Below are 15746 nucleotides of genomic sequence, written 5' to 3' on the forward strand. Positions count from 1 at the left end.
TGAAGGAATGAGAGGGCCCAGGCTGGCTCTGGGCATCTGGTTAGGAGTGACCAGTTGATGACAATGCACACAGACCATGGGAAGAGGAGATACAGAGCCTACAGTTCTTGAGGGTCCTGTGTCCAGTGATGTGATACTAGCAGCCTGTAAAGGGCCTGAATGGTGAGATTTGATATGTTTATTTGAAAGACAGGTTAATGGGGTTGGGATAGGGAGGGAGAGACAGACAGACAGAAAAGGGAGAGAGAGAAAGATCTTCCATCTGCTGGTTCACTCTGTAAAGCTGACCAGGGCTGGGCCAGCTGAAGCCAGGAGCTTCCTCTAGGCCTCCCACTGTAAGTACAGGGTCCCGAGCACTTGGGCTTTGCCACTTTCCCAGATGCATTAGTGGGGAGCTGGATCAGAAATGGAGCAGATGGTACTCAAACCATTACTTATATGGGATGGCAGTGTCACAGATAATGGTTTAATACAACATGCCACAATGCCATACTCTGGTGGGAAGATTTGCAACACTGGAATTGGCTAATGAACGGAATCTGGGCTTCCCCACCCCGGAGGGTTGGCTAAGAAGCATAAACCACTAAGTATTAGGGCAGACACTGGCTTCTGGGTGTGGGGGCTCTGAGGGGTTACAAGCTGATGGAGGCTGGAGCCCATGAGGAAGGATCCCTTACCCAAAGGAAACAGAGAAGGCAGGTTCCCGAAGGTGGGGGTGCAGGAGCTGGCCAGGAGAGGAGGGATGGGATGCCGACAGGAGCCTTGCTCAGGAGCAAGGATCCATGAGTGGCTCCCGGGGCTAGGAGAGTCCCAGGGCTGGAAGAACTCCCCTGTAGAGGCCCCCCATCCACCCAGGGATGCCTGGCCCCAGCCTGCCTTCACAGCTCCAGCACTCTATGTCTCTCAGGGATGAGATCTACTGCCAGATCTGCAAGCAACTATCAGGGAATGCCAAGAAGAGCAGCGTGGCACGGGGCTGGATCCTGCTGAGCCTCTGCCTGGGCTGCTTCCCGCCCTCAGAGAGGTTCATGAAGGTGGGGGAAGAGGCTGGCATGGGGGCCGGGGGCCAGAGGGCAGCCACAGCAGGTGCATGCCTGGGTTCTCCTTCACATGCAGGCGGTCTGGGCTTCTCCCAGCCTCAGTCTCCTCATTTGTAAAAGAGAGCTCCGGGTATTTCTCTGAAGAGCCCTTTGGCCCCAGCTCAGTGGCACTAGGGCGAGAAGGCAAAGGGAGTGAACTGTGAGAAGGCAGGTGGCCAGTGGGGCTCCAGCCCCAGCACCTTCTTCTGGCCCTTTCAGTTCCTTTCTGGAACCGGACATGGAGGTGCAGGCCAGGAGCTTCCACAGTTCCAGGCTTCACTGCCCTAGTTCAGGACACTTTGAAAGCCTATGGGAAATTACATTGCAAGTGTACTCATGTGCAGAGAAAAAATATTTTTAAGATGTATTTATTTTTGCTGGAAATGTAGATTTATAGAGAGAAGGAGAGACAGAAAGATCTTTCATCTGCTGGGTTTGCTCCCCCTGTGGTTACAATGGCCGGAGCTAAGCCAATCCAAAGCGAGGGTCCAGGAGCTTCTTCCGGGTCTCCCACATTGGTGCAGGGTCCCAAGGCTTTGGGCCGTTCTTCACTGCTTTCCCAGGCCACAAGCAGGGAACTGGATGGGAAGTGGAGCAGCTGGGACATGACCTGGCACCCCTATGGGATCCTGATGCATGCAAGGCAAGGATTTAGCTACTAGGCTATCACACACTGGACCCAGAAAAAAAAAATGTTTTTAATTTCATGTATATGAAGGGTCTTCCAGAAATTCATGACAAATATGTGAGAGGAGTATGCATGGGCTTGACATTTTATTTTTGCTCCAAGATGAACTCAACTTTTCATTCTATCTTTCACAGAATTTTGATGCCCGCTCGTTAAAAAATATCCCTGGGAGATTTTTTTTTTTTTAGGTTTGTGTGTGTGTTCAATAGGCTGAGTCTCTCTCTCTCTCTCTCTCTCTCTCTCTCTCACACACTCACACACACACACACACACACAGAAGGAGAGAGAGAGAGGGGGAGATAAACCATACACTATTACATTCCACCAAATGGCCACAACAGCCTGGGTTGGGCCAAGCAAAAGCCAGGAGCTGGAACTCCATATGGGTCTGCCTCCTGGGTCCAAGGGCCCAAGCCCCTGGACCATCTCTGTTGCCTTTCCAGGCACATTAGCAGGGAGCTAGGCTGGAAACAGAGCAGTCAGACTTGAGCTGGCTTAGTCTAATATGCCACAGCGTTCCCCACTTAACAAACTTTGGTTCTGATGAGTAAAACATGAGATTTTAAACCATCCACCCTCCCCATAGTTGCACCACTTTGTCATCTCAACACACCTGTGTAGACTGGGGTGTCTGATGGTCAGAGAGAGAGATCTGCCTGCTGGCTTACTCCCCAAGTGCCTGCAATGGCCGGAAGCCAAGAACCAAGAACTCAACCCAGGTCTTCCACATGGTTGGCAGGAACGCAATCCCTTGAGCCATTGCTGAGCCTCCCAGGGTCCGTGTTAGCAAGAAGCTGGGGTCAGGAGCTGGAGCCAGGCATCACACCCAGGCACTGTGACTTACCCCTATACACCCACCCCTGGTTGTAACTGTCCAGATCGCCCTGGACAGAAAGGCGAATAAACCTTCACAATGAGCATCCACCCTGCCTCTTCCCCTTGTCACCACCAGTACCTGCTGAACTTCATCAGCCAAGGGCCGGTGGGCTATGGGCCTTTCTGTGCGGAACGCCTGCGCCGTACCTGTGCCAATGGAGTACGCATGGAGCCCCCCACCTACCTGGAGCTGCAGGTAGGGTCTGGCGGGGAGGGGTGGTATGGGGCTCCTGTCTGCAGGGTACTGTCTTCTGTGCTCCCCATCTCCACCATGGAGCCTTCTAGTCAGTGGTCCCTGTCCATAACCACTGGAGCTCAGTCTCCCCATTGACAAGGAGAATCCATGCCTGCTGATTGCCCTGCTGCGGCCCTTCCTCCGACCCATAAAGAGGGGGCGGTGCCCACACCTAATCTGTCCTCATCTGTGGTGGCATTGGCCTTGGGGGCAGGTGTCTCCTCTCCTTGTTTTTTGGCAGCTTTGTCACCTGCTTGTTCTCGCCATGTCTCTGGGAGAGGTCGTGCAGGACAGCTGATGGGGGAGGGGGAGGGAAGGAGCTTGCACCCAGCCCCACCGAGGCACTTGCCTCTGTTGTCCTCCCCTGGGGTTCTAGATGGGGGACCCCATTCACCCCTGTCCCTCCCAAGGTCACGGGGCACCCTTCATGACCTGGAATAAAAGGGGAGCTTGTGGCAGCTGCACGTGTCACCGCACTGTCACACAAAGGCAAAGGAGCATGGGTTCCCAAGAATGGGATCCAGAGCCCTTGAACGTGTGGGAGTCCGGCCGTGAGACCCGATCAGGCTGGGCAGCCACTGGACCAGAGGAGCAGAGCCTTCCCGTGGTCCATCCCCTCCCTCCCCCCACCAGGCTGTCAAGTCCAAGAAGCACATACCCATCAACGTCATCCTGATCAACGGAGAGAGCCTGACGGTCATGGTGGACTCGGCCTCCACGTCCCGCGAGATCTGCCAGCACATCGCCCAGAAGCAGGACCTCAGAGACTACCTGGGCTTCTCCCTCCAGGTCGCTGTGTATGACAAGGTGAGGGTCGCACCCGTGTTCCACCTGTGGCCTCTCATCCGCAGCCAGCCTGGGCACCACCTGCCCCATCTCCCTTGAGGGTGCCCATCCACATCACGTGAACTTGCACACATCCAAAGGAACAGTCACTCCAGCAGGCCTGCAGAGAAAGACCAGAGAGTTTGTTCAGTCTCTAAGATGAATGGCCAAGACAAAGGACCCAGCTAGCTTTTTATTATCTCAAGCTTGTGGAACAGCCACTTCTGTATACGTGCAGGGAGAAGCAGGCAAGGCTTTAATATATAACTAGTTGTTTGGCAAGACATTCTCAAGATGAGATACACATCTTTAATGTCTACCCGACATTCCACAGTTTCCTGGGAACTTGTCCTAGCTCACGTATTCACAAGCTCGGATGCAGGAATTCACATCTGGGTGTGGACTCTGTGTCTCAAGAATTCACCTCACTGTCCCGCTGTTCACACCTGTCCTGATCACTCCTGACTTCCTCCTCCTCATACCTGTCCATTTGCACACACCTGCTGCCCTGCTGCCCATTCACAGATGCAGCCAGAAGCTGTGCCCCTGCCTCAAACCTGCCCGTCATTCCCCAGCCAGACCCACACACAACATTGAGCATGCACATCAGCATCCCAACCTGCCTCTCTCGTGCCTTGAAAGCTGTAGATGCCTGCGCTGGAGACATCTACATCACACCTGCACCTGAGGTGCCCAAGCTGAAGGCATCCACATTGCACCTGCACATTGCACCTGACCAGGCCTCTAAACCCCAGCACCCCCGTCCACTGTATGGAATCTCTGGCCGCAGGCTGGGACCATGGCACCAGCAGACAGCACAGCACATGGCCATAGACCCACTGACCTCTTTTGGGAGGGGCTAGGCAAGGCGGAGTCTCCGTGGGGCTCAAGGGACTCAGTAATGTCCACTCTAGGCTCTGAGGGTCCTGGTCCCCCGTATGTGCACATGGTGGGAGGAGGAACATCCTCATGCAGGCGGGAGCAGGCATGGCACAGAGCAGCTGCTCACTGCTACTCCTGCTACTGCTTCTGGCCTCAGTTCTGGTCCCTGGGCTGTGGACGTGACCACCTGATGGACGCCGTGGCCCAGTGTGAGCAGCTGGCCCAGGAGAAGGGTGAGAGCCAGCGCCAGTCGCCCTGGCGCATCTACTTCCGGAAGGAGTTCTTCACACCCTGGCATGACTCCCGGGAGGACCCAGTCAGCACTAAGCTCATTTACCGCCAAGTCCTCCACGGAGTCTGGTCGGGCGAGTACGGCTTTGAGAAGGTGAGCGGGGGCCTAGCTGGGAGGGGAGGGGGCGTGAGGAGGGCTGGGGCCAAGGGCAGCAGGGGTGCAGGTCCAGGCCTTTGCTTCCTTCCAGGCCAGTTTTACAATTTTGCAGCTTTGCCCAAGTCTCTGGGGCCTAGGGTGCCAGTATCAGGCAGGGACAGCCTCCCCATCAGCCCCAGACCCCACTGATTCTCTGCAACAGAAGCACGTGCCCGAATTCCAAGTCCCATTATCCCACCCCCCGCAACTCCCACCACTGGGGCTCCCCCATGTCTGAAGGTGTGATCTACCTGCAGCTTGCTGGGGGACCAGTTCTGGGCACCTGCCTGGAAGGGACACAGGTGGGGAACAGCAGTGCTACAAGCCTCTGGCCTCCCAGAGAGAACAGACTGGCTTGCATCCCTCCACAAGTTGGGCCACTCAGGTGCCTTGCATTCTGAGCTCTTCAGGGCCACGCCTGGGTTCTACACTAAAATTCAGTCAGGGGCACAGCTTAGCCTCAGGCTTCAACTGCCCAGAGCAGGCCTGAGCTGCTCCAGCTCCCGTATGCATAACTGCCCCAGTGCTGAAGGCAGGAGCTGAGCCGCTGGATGGGCTTGCTGAAGGAAGATCAGCTCTCACACAACCCTCCCCTCTTCCCCCTCCTCTCCCCGACTGTCCTGTGTGTGCAGGAGGAAGAGCTGGTGGAGCTGCTAGCCCGCCATTGCCACGTGCAGCTGGGTCCCTCTGCGGGGAACAAGGCCATCCAGGAGCTGCTGCCTGGCTGCGTGCCCCTCAGACTGTACAGGACCAAGTCCCCTGAGAAATGGGCCAGCCTCGTCATGGCCGCCCAAGCCAAGGTCAGTCTTTAGGGGAGAGGGGCAAGGTGTGTGGAGTAAGCAGATCCATCCGTCTGCCCCCACCCCACCCCACCCCAGCGAGCTTAGGCTCCCCGGCAGATTTAGAGCCTGCTCTGCCCAGCTTCCTGTCACAGGGCAGGCCACCTACCCCTGCTCCAGAGAACTGGGACTCTGCTGGCATGTCTTGCAGCCTCTGGACATCAGGGGGCGTCAACAGCTCCTCACCCTCAGCCACACTCTCCCTCCCCCGAGACTCTCCGTGTGCCCTCGCTGGGCACAGGGGAAATCCCAGGTTGCGGCTGAAGGGCATGGACAGTCTAAACAACAGATGCCCAAGTGGCATGCATGCAGATTTCCCCAGACAGGAAACAGCTGCTAAGCCTCCCACCTCCAAGCCAGACTGTGGCCATCCACTTCAGGGCCACTTCCCCCCACCAAGAGTGGAAACAAGAGAATCAACACTGTATCCGTCCAGCTGGACATAAAGGCCCATAGGGTGTGACAGCAGGCACAATCCGGCAAATGTGCGGAAGATGTGGAATGACGAAAGTTTTTGAAACTTTAAAAAAATTATTTGAAAGGTAGATTGAGAGAGAAGAGCCAGATTGATATCTTTGTCCACTGTTTCACTTGCCAATTGTCTGCAGTGGCTAGAGCTGGGCTGCTCTGAAGCCAGGAACCAGGAGCTTCTTCTATGTTCCCCATGTGGGTGCAGGGGCTCAAGGCTTTGGCCCATTCTCTACTGCTTTACCAGGCCATAAGCAGGGAAGCCCCACTGTAGCTGGTTCGTACCAACACAGCAACAGCTGAGGCAGGAGAGGCTGCAGGCACAGCCCAGTCAGGAAGGACCAAAGGAAGAATGGAAGGTGAGGAGCTGCAGGGAGGCCCCTGAGTGGGCAGAAGAAGCAGAGAAGAAAGGTGCCCAGCGAAACACAGACTCACAAGCAGGAACCGGCAAATCCAAGGCCAATCAGGCCCGCAGCCATCACAGCCCCCTGTCCAGAGATGCCCCACAACCTCACTGCCCACAAACAGAAGGACTTCTTCCCTTCCCAGCACCACCCGCAGGTGCAGGAGGGACACACCAGGCCCCCGGAGGTGCCATACCCCACCTGCCACCACCACCACCATCGAGCAGCCCTTCCCAGGACGACCCACCAAAGCATGCCCCAGCTTGTTGGGTGGGTGAGGGAGGTACACTAAGGGTCCTCCCTCTCTCCAACAGGTGCAGGACACGCCTCAGGCGGTGCGGGAGCAGGTAGTGGATGCCGCCCGTCTGCAGTGGCCACTGCTTTTCTCTAGGCTCTTCCAGGTCATCCCGCTCTCTGGTAATGGCCCCCTAATAGGGCGAAGACAGGAAGGGGCAGGCCGGGCACCCACCAACCCTTCCCCGAGGCAGGGGCCGCAGCCCTCACTCTGATGTCCATCCTGGCCAGGTTCCCACCTCCCCAAGGCGCAGCTGGTCTTGGCAATCAATTGGAAAGGCCTGTACTTCCTGGACCAGCGTGAGAAGATACTGCTGGAACTGTCCTTCCCAGAGGTCATGAGTCTGGTCACCAACAGGTGGGCTGTCTCCTGGCAACCCTAAGTGTCCTAGGGTCTGATGCATCTGGGGAGGGAGACCTGGAAGCGATGCCGGGGTGAGGGGACCAGGCCCAGCTTGTCCAGCAGCCACTGCACCGGGGTACCCCAGTCCTGCCCCCAGGCTGCCTGTACTCCCTGAACCCTCCGTGTGTGTGGTCTTCTAGGCACTCAGTCCCTTAATAAGCTCCCGCCTTTATTTATTTATTTATTTATTTTTTTGACTGAGCGCTGGTCCCACAGAGAGTGCAGCTGCTCTTGGCACAGGGTCCTAAAGGGGCTATGTCTCTGACAACCTCTCCGCCTGGCTCTGCACCACTGGGAACTTTTCCACACCCTTGAGGAAGAAGGCTCCACCGATGCTACACCACAGTCCCTCAGCGTGGCATTTCTGGCACACACACACATGACCAGCAGGCAGTTCCAGACTCACCCAGCCACCCCTCGTGGAGGCTAAGCAGACAGTGTGCTGTGATGTCCCTACTATGCCAGCATCGTCCATCTTACAGATGGGCAAACTGAGGTACACAAAGGCTAGATGGCTCATCAGGCTCCCAGAGTGGCACATGATCTCAGCCCTTACATGTTGTACAGTAGCCAGGCAAGTCTGCCACTCCAGTGCCTGCCCAGAGCTGTCCCAACGAACAAGGGCAGGGAGCCACCTACTGCCTCCAAGCCCCCAGAGGCACCCTGAGCTCCAGCCATTACCTGTTTATCTTCCCTGGCAGGGGAGCCTGAGCCTCAGGCTTACCAGGCTCAGACCCCTGCCCCGCTGCCATTCCAGTCTGCACCTTGGCAGGGTCACCTGCTCCAAGACTGCCTGGCATTGTCGGGAGGGTTGGTGGAGGTCCATGGTCACACTGCACCCTGTGTCCCCTCAGGGAGGCCCGGGGCAGGCAGAGGCTGCTGCTGACCACCCTGCATGACGACTATGAGTTCGTATCCCCCAGCTGTGTGGCCATCGCCGAGTTGGTGGCCCTGTTTCTGGAAGGCCTCAAGGAGAGGTCCGTGTTCACCATGGCCCTGCAGGACAGGAAGGCTACAGGTGCTTGTCCGATGGGAGGGACCATTCATGGGGGGCGGTGGGGAGGGGTCTTGTGGGGATCCACCAGAGGGAGGGTATCTCAGGCAAGGTATGGCCTTTCCAGTCACTCCCTCCCTCCCACTCTGCAAAATGAGGTCCCAGACCAGCCAGAGCCAGCCTCGCCCAGGACGTGGAGTGGGAACTGGGGGAGTCCAGCCACATCAGGCCCCTTGCACCCTGTTCTAGACATGGAACTGGAGGCGCAGGGATGCAGTTCCTGTGGGTGCTTGGAACGGGCAGGTGCTAACTGGGATGCAGAGGAAAGGGCAGGGCATGAGGTTTGGGGTGCAGGGAGAAGTGCCTGCCCAGTAGGCAGGGCCTAGCATCTGGATCTATGCCTGGGTTCCCTCACCTGTGAGAAGGCAGTACCCTCCTTCCTCACTGCGCATGGAGCCCCGCTCCCTGCCCCCAGCCAACAGTTCTCGTGGTCCCTGGGCCCGCAGAGGATGCCACCCTTCTGTCCTTCAAGAAAGGAGATTTGCTGATCCTGACCAAGAAGCAGGAGCTGCTGGCCTCCGAGAGCTGGACGCTGGGCCAGAACGACAGGACTGGCAAGACGGGGCTGATGCCCACCAACTGCCTCTATATCATCCCCACACTCACCAAGCCCTCCGCGCAACTGCTGGTACCTCCCATGCTCCTTCGTTCACTCAACCCCTGGGCACCCACAGGCCAGGCCGATGGGGAGGCCAGCTGCTCTCCTGCAGATGGCCGCTGGGAACCTGGAAAGCTCAGCCAGCCCCTTAAATGTTCCGGGGGCAGGGTGGTTGATTGTTAGCCTGGCACCTCAGGAATGTTGGATAAACTGAGGCTCTATCCCACTCAGGGGCATCCTGGAGACAGACACACCCCTTCCCAGCTCTGCCTCATTGAAAGCCTGACTCCCGGACAGCCTGCCCTAGCTGCCCCTCAAATTCCAGCCAGCCTCATGCAGGGGCAGGCCTTCTACATGCACATATTGAGTGGCAACTGTATGCAAGACAGGGCAGGGGTAAAGGGGAGTGTTGAGCCAGAAAGGCCACCTTGTGGTCCCAGGGGAGGTGGTAGGCCTGGGCCTTCCCAGCCCTATGGCATGCTCCAGTGCCAGCCACAGGGAGTGGAGGAGCCCCCTGGGAAGGACTTTACGAGCAGCAGCTTCCAGAGGTCATAGGCCTGCTCGTGTCCCACAGAGCTTGCTGGCCATGTCCCCTGAGAAGCGGAAGTTGGCAGCCCGGGAGACAGGGCGCATGGAACCGCTGGCCGAGGAGCCACCTCAGGAAATGCTACACACCCTGGAAGAGTTCTCTTACACGTCCTTCAGGTACCCCTGCCCAGCCCGGACGCTCAGCCTCCCCTGGCACACCCCTGGGTCCACAGGAGGAGGGTGAGCAAGGCCTCATGCAGACCACTGTGTGACCCCACAGGGCCCCCGAGAAGGAGACGGTCGGCAGGGCCCTGCCCTCCCTGGCCCGCATGCGGGGCCACCTATGGGCCTACTCGGCTGAGCCGTTGCGACAGCCACTGCTTAAGCGCGTGCACAACAACGTGGAGCTACGGGATGCTGCCTGCCACTCCTTCCTGGATATCCTGTCCCAGGCTACCACCAGTCACACAGCCCCCAGAACCTCCTTCCCACAGCTGTCCCCCAGCAGCACCAGGCCTTGCGCAGAGCATGGCAGAGCTGGTCCAGGCCAACATGGGGCTGCGGTCAGGACTAGTGTAGGGCCAGGGGAAGGGTCAGAGTAGGCTCAGGATCAGGGGTCAGTGTGGGCTCAGGATCAGGGGTCAGTGTGGGCTCAGGGTTGGGGTTAACGTGGGACCAGGTCAAGGGGTCAGTGTGGGGCAGGGGTCAAATGTCACTGTAGGGCCAGAGTCAGGGGTCATTGTGGGGCTGGAGTCAGGGTTAGTATGTCAGCAGGGTCAGGGATAGTTCAGGGCCAGGCTCAGGGGTATGTGTATGGCTGTGGTAAAGGGTCTGTGGGATTGGGCCAGCACCAATGTGGGGCTTCGGTCAACAGTTAGTGTGGGATCAGGGTAAGGGGTCCATGTGGGGACAGGATCAGAGGTCAGTATGGGGCCAGGGTCAGGAGTCCATATGGGACCAGGATCAGAGGTCCATGTAAGACTGGCACCAAGGCCAGTGTGAAGGCCTGGTCAGGGCCCAGCCAGAGCCACCCTTGTGCCACTCTCCTTAACATGGGCACCCATCCTTAAGTACATGGGCGACTACCCCTCACGGCAGGCCTGGTCCACCCTGGAGCTCACCGACCAGATCTTCTCAGGGGCCTTGCAGGAGGTAGCCCTGCAGGACGAGGTCTACTGTCAGATCCTGAAGCAGCTGACCCACAACTCCAACAGGTCTGCCCCTCTCTGGACCAGGACCTCACCAACCACACACACCCTGGGCCAAGGGATCTTGGGCTTAACCCCTGCCCTCTGCTGACCGTGGTGGAGGAGGAGGCCAGCTCCAGACCCTCCCTCCAGGCCTTGCTGGGCCTCGGTTTCCCTCTCCCTGGGGTACCAAGCCCGGGTGGGGCTCCTGGCTCTGCTCCTCCAGGGGCTCATTCTGATGCTGTCACCACCTGTCCCCGCCACCACCACCACCAGGTACAGCGAGGAGCGTGGCTGGCAGCTGCTGTGGCTGTGCACAGGCCTCTTCCCGCCGGGTAAGGCACTGCTGCCCCACGTCCAGAAGTTTCTCGACACACGCAGGACCAAGCCTCTGGCACCCGACTGCAGCCGCCGCCTACAGAGGGTCCTGCGGTGAGACCTTGCCCCTGTGACTCCCACCAGGATCTGGCTTCACCCCTGTGTGTATCCCGGGTCGTCTGGGACATTCTGAGAACCAAGGGTCACCTCAGGCATGGTGCACGTTGGGTTGGGGGAGGTTTGGCTTTGCTCCTGGTACCTAGTTGAGGGCCCTCTCAGGGTTTGGGAGCTGGGGCAGGGCTGGGGGCCGCATCTTCAAGGTGTGTGTTCAATGCAGGACAGGGCCCCGGAAGCAGCCGCCGCACCAGGTGGAGGTGGAGGCCGCCGTGCAGAAGCTTTCCCGCATGTACCACAATGTCTTCCTCCCCAACGACACGAGCGAGGTGAGTCCCTGCCCTGCCACACCTGGTGCCCAGCCCTGTGGGGCTCCAGGGGTGAGGGGCTGTCACAGCTCACCTTCACTCCCTCCCCTGAGGTGCCCCAAGTGGCACAAGTGCAGAAGGTGAGGCCGCTGTTGGGTTGCTGGTAGGAGAAGTCACCCCAAGGTGCAACACTGGGGACAGCAACAAGTGGGCTAAAACAAGAGGAGGCTGGCGGGGAACAGGCGGCCAAGCTGAGTCCCAAGGGCTTGCCAGGGTACTGGTGGGCAGATACCAGGGTTGGAACAGAGCCTGCCCCTCTGCTGGTCCTGGAGAGGTAGGCAAAGGGCTGGCAGGAGGCAGGAGATCATCGGATCCAGCAAGCGCTGGATCTGGGGGACCTGGGTGGGAGCGGTCCTCATAGCCTCCCCAAGGCACCTGGTAGCTTTTGTGGCTTTGCAAACAGCCACGTCCCCACCGGCTGGCTACAGGGCAAGTTCAAGAGGCAAGGCCTTGGGGCAGTGAGTACTGAAGTTAACTAAGTAGAGAGACATATAAACCTCCTCTGGGCTGCACCTCAGACTGCAGCCAGGCCCTGGGCCTCACCCGCTGCCTCCCTGCACGCAGATGATGGAGGTGGGCAGCAGCAGCCGAGTGCGTGACGTGTGCGAGGCCATTGCTACCAAGCTGCAGTTCGCCTCCTGGGAAGGCTGCAGCCTCTTCATCAAGATCACAGACAAGGTGTGGCCCTGCCTGGAGCCAGGGAGGAGGGGTGAGGGCAGGGAGGGGATGGGGAATGGGCTCCAGGCCCAAGTAGACCTCAGCCTGCGGGGCCCTGGTTGGCCGCTGGACCAGACCTGAGCTGATCCATGACACTGGCCTGGGCGCCCCACCCACCCACCCACCGCCTCCCCACGGCCCACCAGGTGGTCAGCCTGAAAGAAGCAGACTTCTTCTTCGACTCCTTGAGGCAGATGTCAGACTGGGCAAAGAAGAACAGGCCCCAGAAAGAAGGTGAGGGCACTCGCGATGGATGGGTAGAGCTGCCCAGCAGGGCCACTCATTGCACACCTGGCTCTGTGTGTCCCCTGGGTCGTCAGATTGGTCAGGGACTGAGGGCCCCTGCCTGGGGACACCGCCAGCTCAGCTCAGCTTGGCGAGGGTGCAGGAACGGCCCAAGCAGTTGGATGCACTGCATAGGGCCTGACCCCTGCCCCAGGGAGGCCCAGGGGAGGGGCAATCTGAGGTGGGCAGCCCCTCTGCTGGTCCTGGAGAGGTGCCAGAGGCCAGGAGGAGAGGGGAGGAGGGCGTACAGGTGGGGGAGGCTGCAGGAGCCCGGGCGGGGGAGGGGACCTCAGGACCTGCTGGGACTGGCTCAGTGCCCACTGTTGCCCCTTGCCCAGGGGCCCCGGTGACGCTCCCCTACCAGGTGTACTTCATGCGGAAACTGTGGATCAATGTGGTCCCAGGCAAGGACATGAACGCAGACAACATCCTGCATTACCACCAGGTACCCTGGGGTGCCCACCCCCATCCCATGCCCCCACACTTGTCCCAAGAGGGGGAGGCAGCAGGGTAGCCGTGGCCACCAAGCCCCTGGAGAGCTAGGAGCCACTGAGGGCTTTCTGTGCTAGGAGCACAGCAGAGCCATGTTTGGGGACAGCACCTGCATCGTAACTGGGGGTGTGGAGGGGAAGGCCACTGGCCCCATAGCAATATCCTCCATAGCACCCCCTCGGCCTCTCCTCAGTGGGATGGGTTAGCTCCCCAGACCCCCAGTACCTGGGTACCAAGGGAGGGAGTGGGAACCAGTGGGGCAGTAGCCTGAGGCCTGGCACATACGCCCTCTCCACTCCACTCAGGAACTGCCCAAGTACCTGCGTGGGTTCCACAAGTGCTCGCAGGAAGATGCCGTAAACCTGGCGGGCCTCATCTACAAGGCACAGTTTGACAAGGACCAATCCCAGCTGGCCAGCGTTCCCAAGATCCTCAAAGAGCTGGTGCCCATGAACCTCACGCGCCTCATGTCCACAGAGGAATGGAAAAAGGTCCTGCCCGCTGGGGGTTGCACCTGAGGCTGCTACCCTTACCAGGGATCTCCCACCGCCACTGCTGCCCTGGGTCAAGGAGCACCTCGCTGGGCTTGGGGGCTGGCTGGGCAGGTGCCATGACCCTGCCCAAGCCCTCACTGGCCCTCCCCTCCCCTCCTCCAGAGCCTCCTGCTGGCCTACAACAACCACAAGAGCAAGACGGTGCAGGAGGCCAAGGTGGCCTTCCTCAAGTGGATCAGCCGCTGGCCCACCTTCGGGTCCGCCTTCTTCGAGGTGAAGGTGCGTCTCGCCCCTGCCCAGGCTGCCTCCCCAGCCAGGGTCCCTGGCACCCAGAGCCTCAGGGTGGGGCCGCCACCACGTTTGTATGTGTGTGTACATCTGCATATGTGTTTCTGTGCACTTGAATGTGCATGTGGGTGCATGGGTGTGTAAGTGTGAGCGTGCACATGTCCGTGTGTACACTCCAGGTGAGCTTTACAAGTGGCTACCTGGCCTCCTAGGCTGGGTTGTGACCAAAGCGCCCCCTCTATCTTTCCATCCCCCTTACCCCACAGCAAACCTCAGAGCCCTCCTATCCAGACATCATCCTCATCGCTATTAACCGGCGTGGTGTTCTACTGATCCACCCCAAGACCAAGGTAGCAGCCGGGTCTTGGGCAGGGCAGGGCAGGGAAGGACAGGGCAGGGCAGGGCAGGGCAGGACAGGGCAGGGCTGGGCTGGGCTGGGCTGGGTTGGGCTGGGCTGGGGCTGTGAGCTTTTACTCCCAAGCAACATACCGACCCTCCCCACCCCACTCTCCCATACACGCATGTGTGGGCCTCCGCTCTGGCCCTGCCCACCTTCCTCTCTGTCCCTAGGAGCTGCTCACCACGTACCCTTTCAACAAGATCTCCAGCTGGAGCAGTGGCAGCACCTACTTCCACATGGTGCTGGGGAGCCTAGGCCGGGGCAACCGCCTGCTGTGCGAGACCTCTCTGGTGAGCCCAGTTCCCCGCCCCCCTCCATGATCCAGCACACACACAGCCCCAGGAGACACCAGGGCCTGCATGTCTGACCCTGCCCCCCCCCAGGAGGGCTCAACTTGGGCCAGCGGAGCACCTCGAGAGAGGTCAGGTGCATTCCCAGTGCCAGCCAGGCCTGGCTGTAGGACTCCCCGGGCCGCCAGCCACTGCTGAGCACAGGAGCCTTGGGCCCGGCAGAGCAAGGCCAGGACCCCCCTTCCCCATCCCCAAGTCCAACCCCTCCCCCTCCCCCAGCCAACCCTGCAGCCATGACCTCTAACCCCAACTTGTCCCCATTCCCAGGGCTACAAGATGGACGATCTGCTGACCTCCTACGTGCAGCAGCTCACAAGTGCCATGAACAGACAGCGGGCCCCTGGGACCTCAGCCCTGGGCAGCCCATAGCCGGCAGTCCAGGTCCTGCCCTCACCCACCCCGCCATGCCCCAGCTCCCCTCGGCCCCTCTCCATTAGACACAGACCACAAAGCCCAGAGAGATACCCCCCCAACACACACCAAGAATGCATAATAAAAACTCATGGGTCCACTCAAAGGAGCGGGTTGGTGGGGTAGGGGCCTCGGTGGGCAGCACACAGGCCTGCAGTTTCTGTCCAGGGAAGCTATGGCAGCTGTGTCCTCTTGCAGCCAACTTCTTCCTCTCTCCCATCCCTCGTCTCAGGCCCAGGAGAGAGTGTTCACCAACCGTAATGTGTCTGTTCTCCCGTCCTCTTGGGACACCTGGGTGTGTAACGTGGCCAGGAGGGCCAGGCAGAAGCCCGAGGACCAAGCCAGGACTACATGATCTTGTGCTAACAGCAGCCTGTACTTGCCCCCTCCCCTGGTACAGGGCCTGGAGGCTCCGGGCTCCCCACACCTATCCCTGACCATCCACTAGTACAGCCCACGTGCGCCTGGCCATGCAGACCTGAGGCTTCCTGGTTGGCCGGTGTCCGGGTCCTGGTGACAGCCTGACCCAGACCAGGGCTAGGACCTGTCATTTGGCGTCTGTCCCCACACCCACCCAGCAGTCACCAGCATGAAGGCTGGGACTCCCTCGCACCCCCACAAACCACACAGAGCTTTGTGCTGGTATGAGTTGGCCTTCATTGTGCAAGCGTGCACCCCAATACCAGGACTGCTCAGGGCATGGAGGGAGGGGTGTCCCAGCA

The 15746-nt window shown here is 59.4% G+C and overlaps 1 protein-coding gene across 1 annotated transcript in view; it reads left to right on the plus strand.

Annotated features, from left to right (window-relative positions):
• MYO7B (myosin VIIB) overlaps positions 1 to 14982 on the plus strand; it is a 50875-nt gene extending 35893 nt beyond the window's left edge. Inside the window, exons 26-47 of the mRNA XM_040971203.1 lie at positions 908 to 1034; positions 2720 to 2839; positions 3512 to 3685; positions 4743 to 4970; positions 5645 to 5812; positions 7017 to 7140; positions 7249 to 7375; positions 8275 to 8438; positions 8921 to 9102; positions 9647 to 9777; positions 9881 to 10038; positions 10661 to 10814; positions 11064 to 11219; positions 11443 to 11548; positions 12152 to 12265; positions 12451 to 12538; positions 12928 to 13034; positions 13387 to 13572; positions 13738 to 13854; positions 14130 to 14213; positions 14434 to 14553; positions 14881 to 14982. Of these exons, the coding sequence (XP_040827137.1) occupies positions 908 to 1034; positions 2720 to 2839; positions 3512 to 3685; positions 4743 to 4970; positions 5645 to 5812; positions 7017 to 7140; positions 7249 to 7375; positions 8275 to 8438; positions 8921 to 9102; positions 9647 to 9777; positions 9881 to 10038; positions 10661 to 10814; positions 11064 to 11219; positions 11443 to 11548; positions 12152 to 12265; positions 12451 to 12538; positions 12928 to 13034; positions 13387 to 13572; positions 13738 to 13854; positions 14130 to 14213; positions 14434 to 14553; positions 14881 to 14982 (3037 nt within the window). The remainder of the gene's footprint in view (positions 1 to 907; positions 1035 to 2719; positions 2840 to 3511; positions 3686 to 4742; positions 4971 to 5644; positions 5813 to 7016; positions 7141 to 7248; positions 7376 to 8274; positions 8439 to 8920; positions 9103 to 9646; positions 9778 to 9880; positions 10039 to 10660; positions 10815 to 11063; positions 11220 to 11442; positions 11549 to 12151; positions 12266 to 12450; positions 12539 to 12927; positions 13035 to 13386; positions 13573 to 13737; positions 13855 to 14129; positions 14214 to 14433; positions 14554 to 14880) is intronic.
• Positions 14983 to 15746: the final 764 nt, after the last annotated feature.

This window comes from Ochotona curzoniae, unplaced genomic scaffold (assembly GCF_017591425.1).
Source record: "Ochotona curzoniae isolate NIBS_2020 unplaced genomic scaffold, NIBS_Ocur_1.0 scaffold_4953, whole genome shotgun sequence".
In the NCBI taxonomy this organism is placed as follows: domain Eukaryota; kingdom Metazoa; phylum Chordata; class Mammalia; order Lagomorpha; family Ochotonidae; genus Ochotona; species Ochotona curzoniae.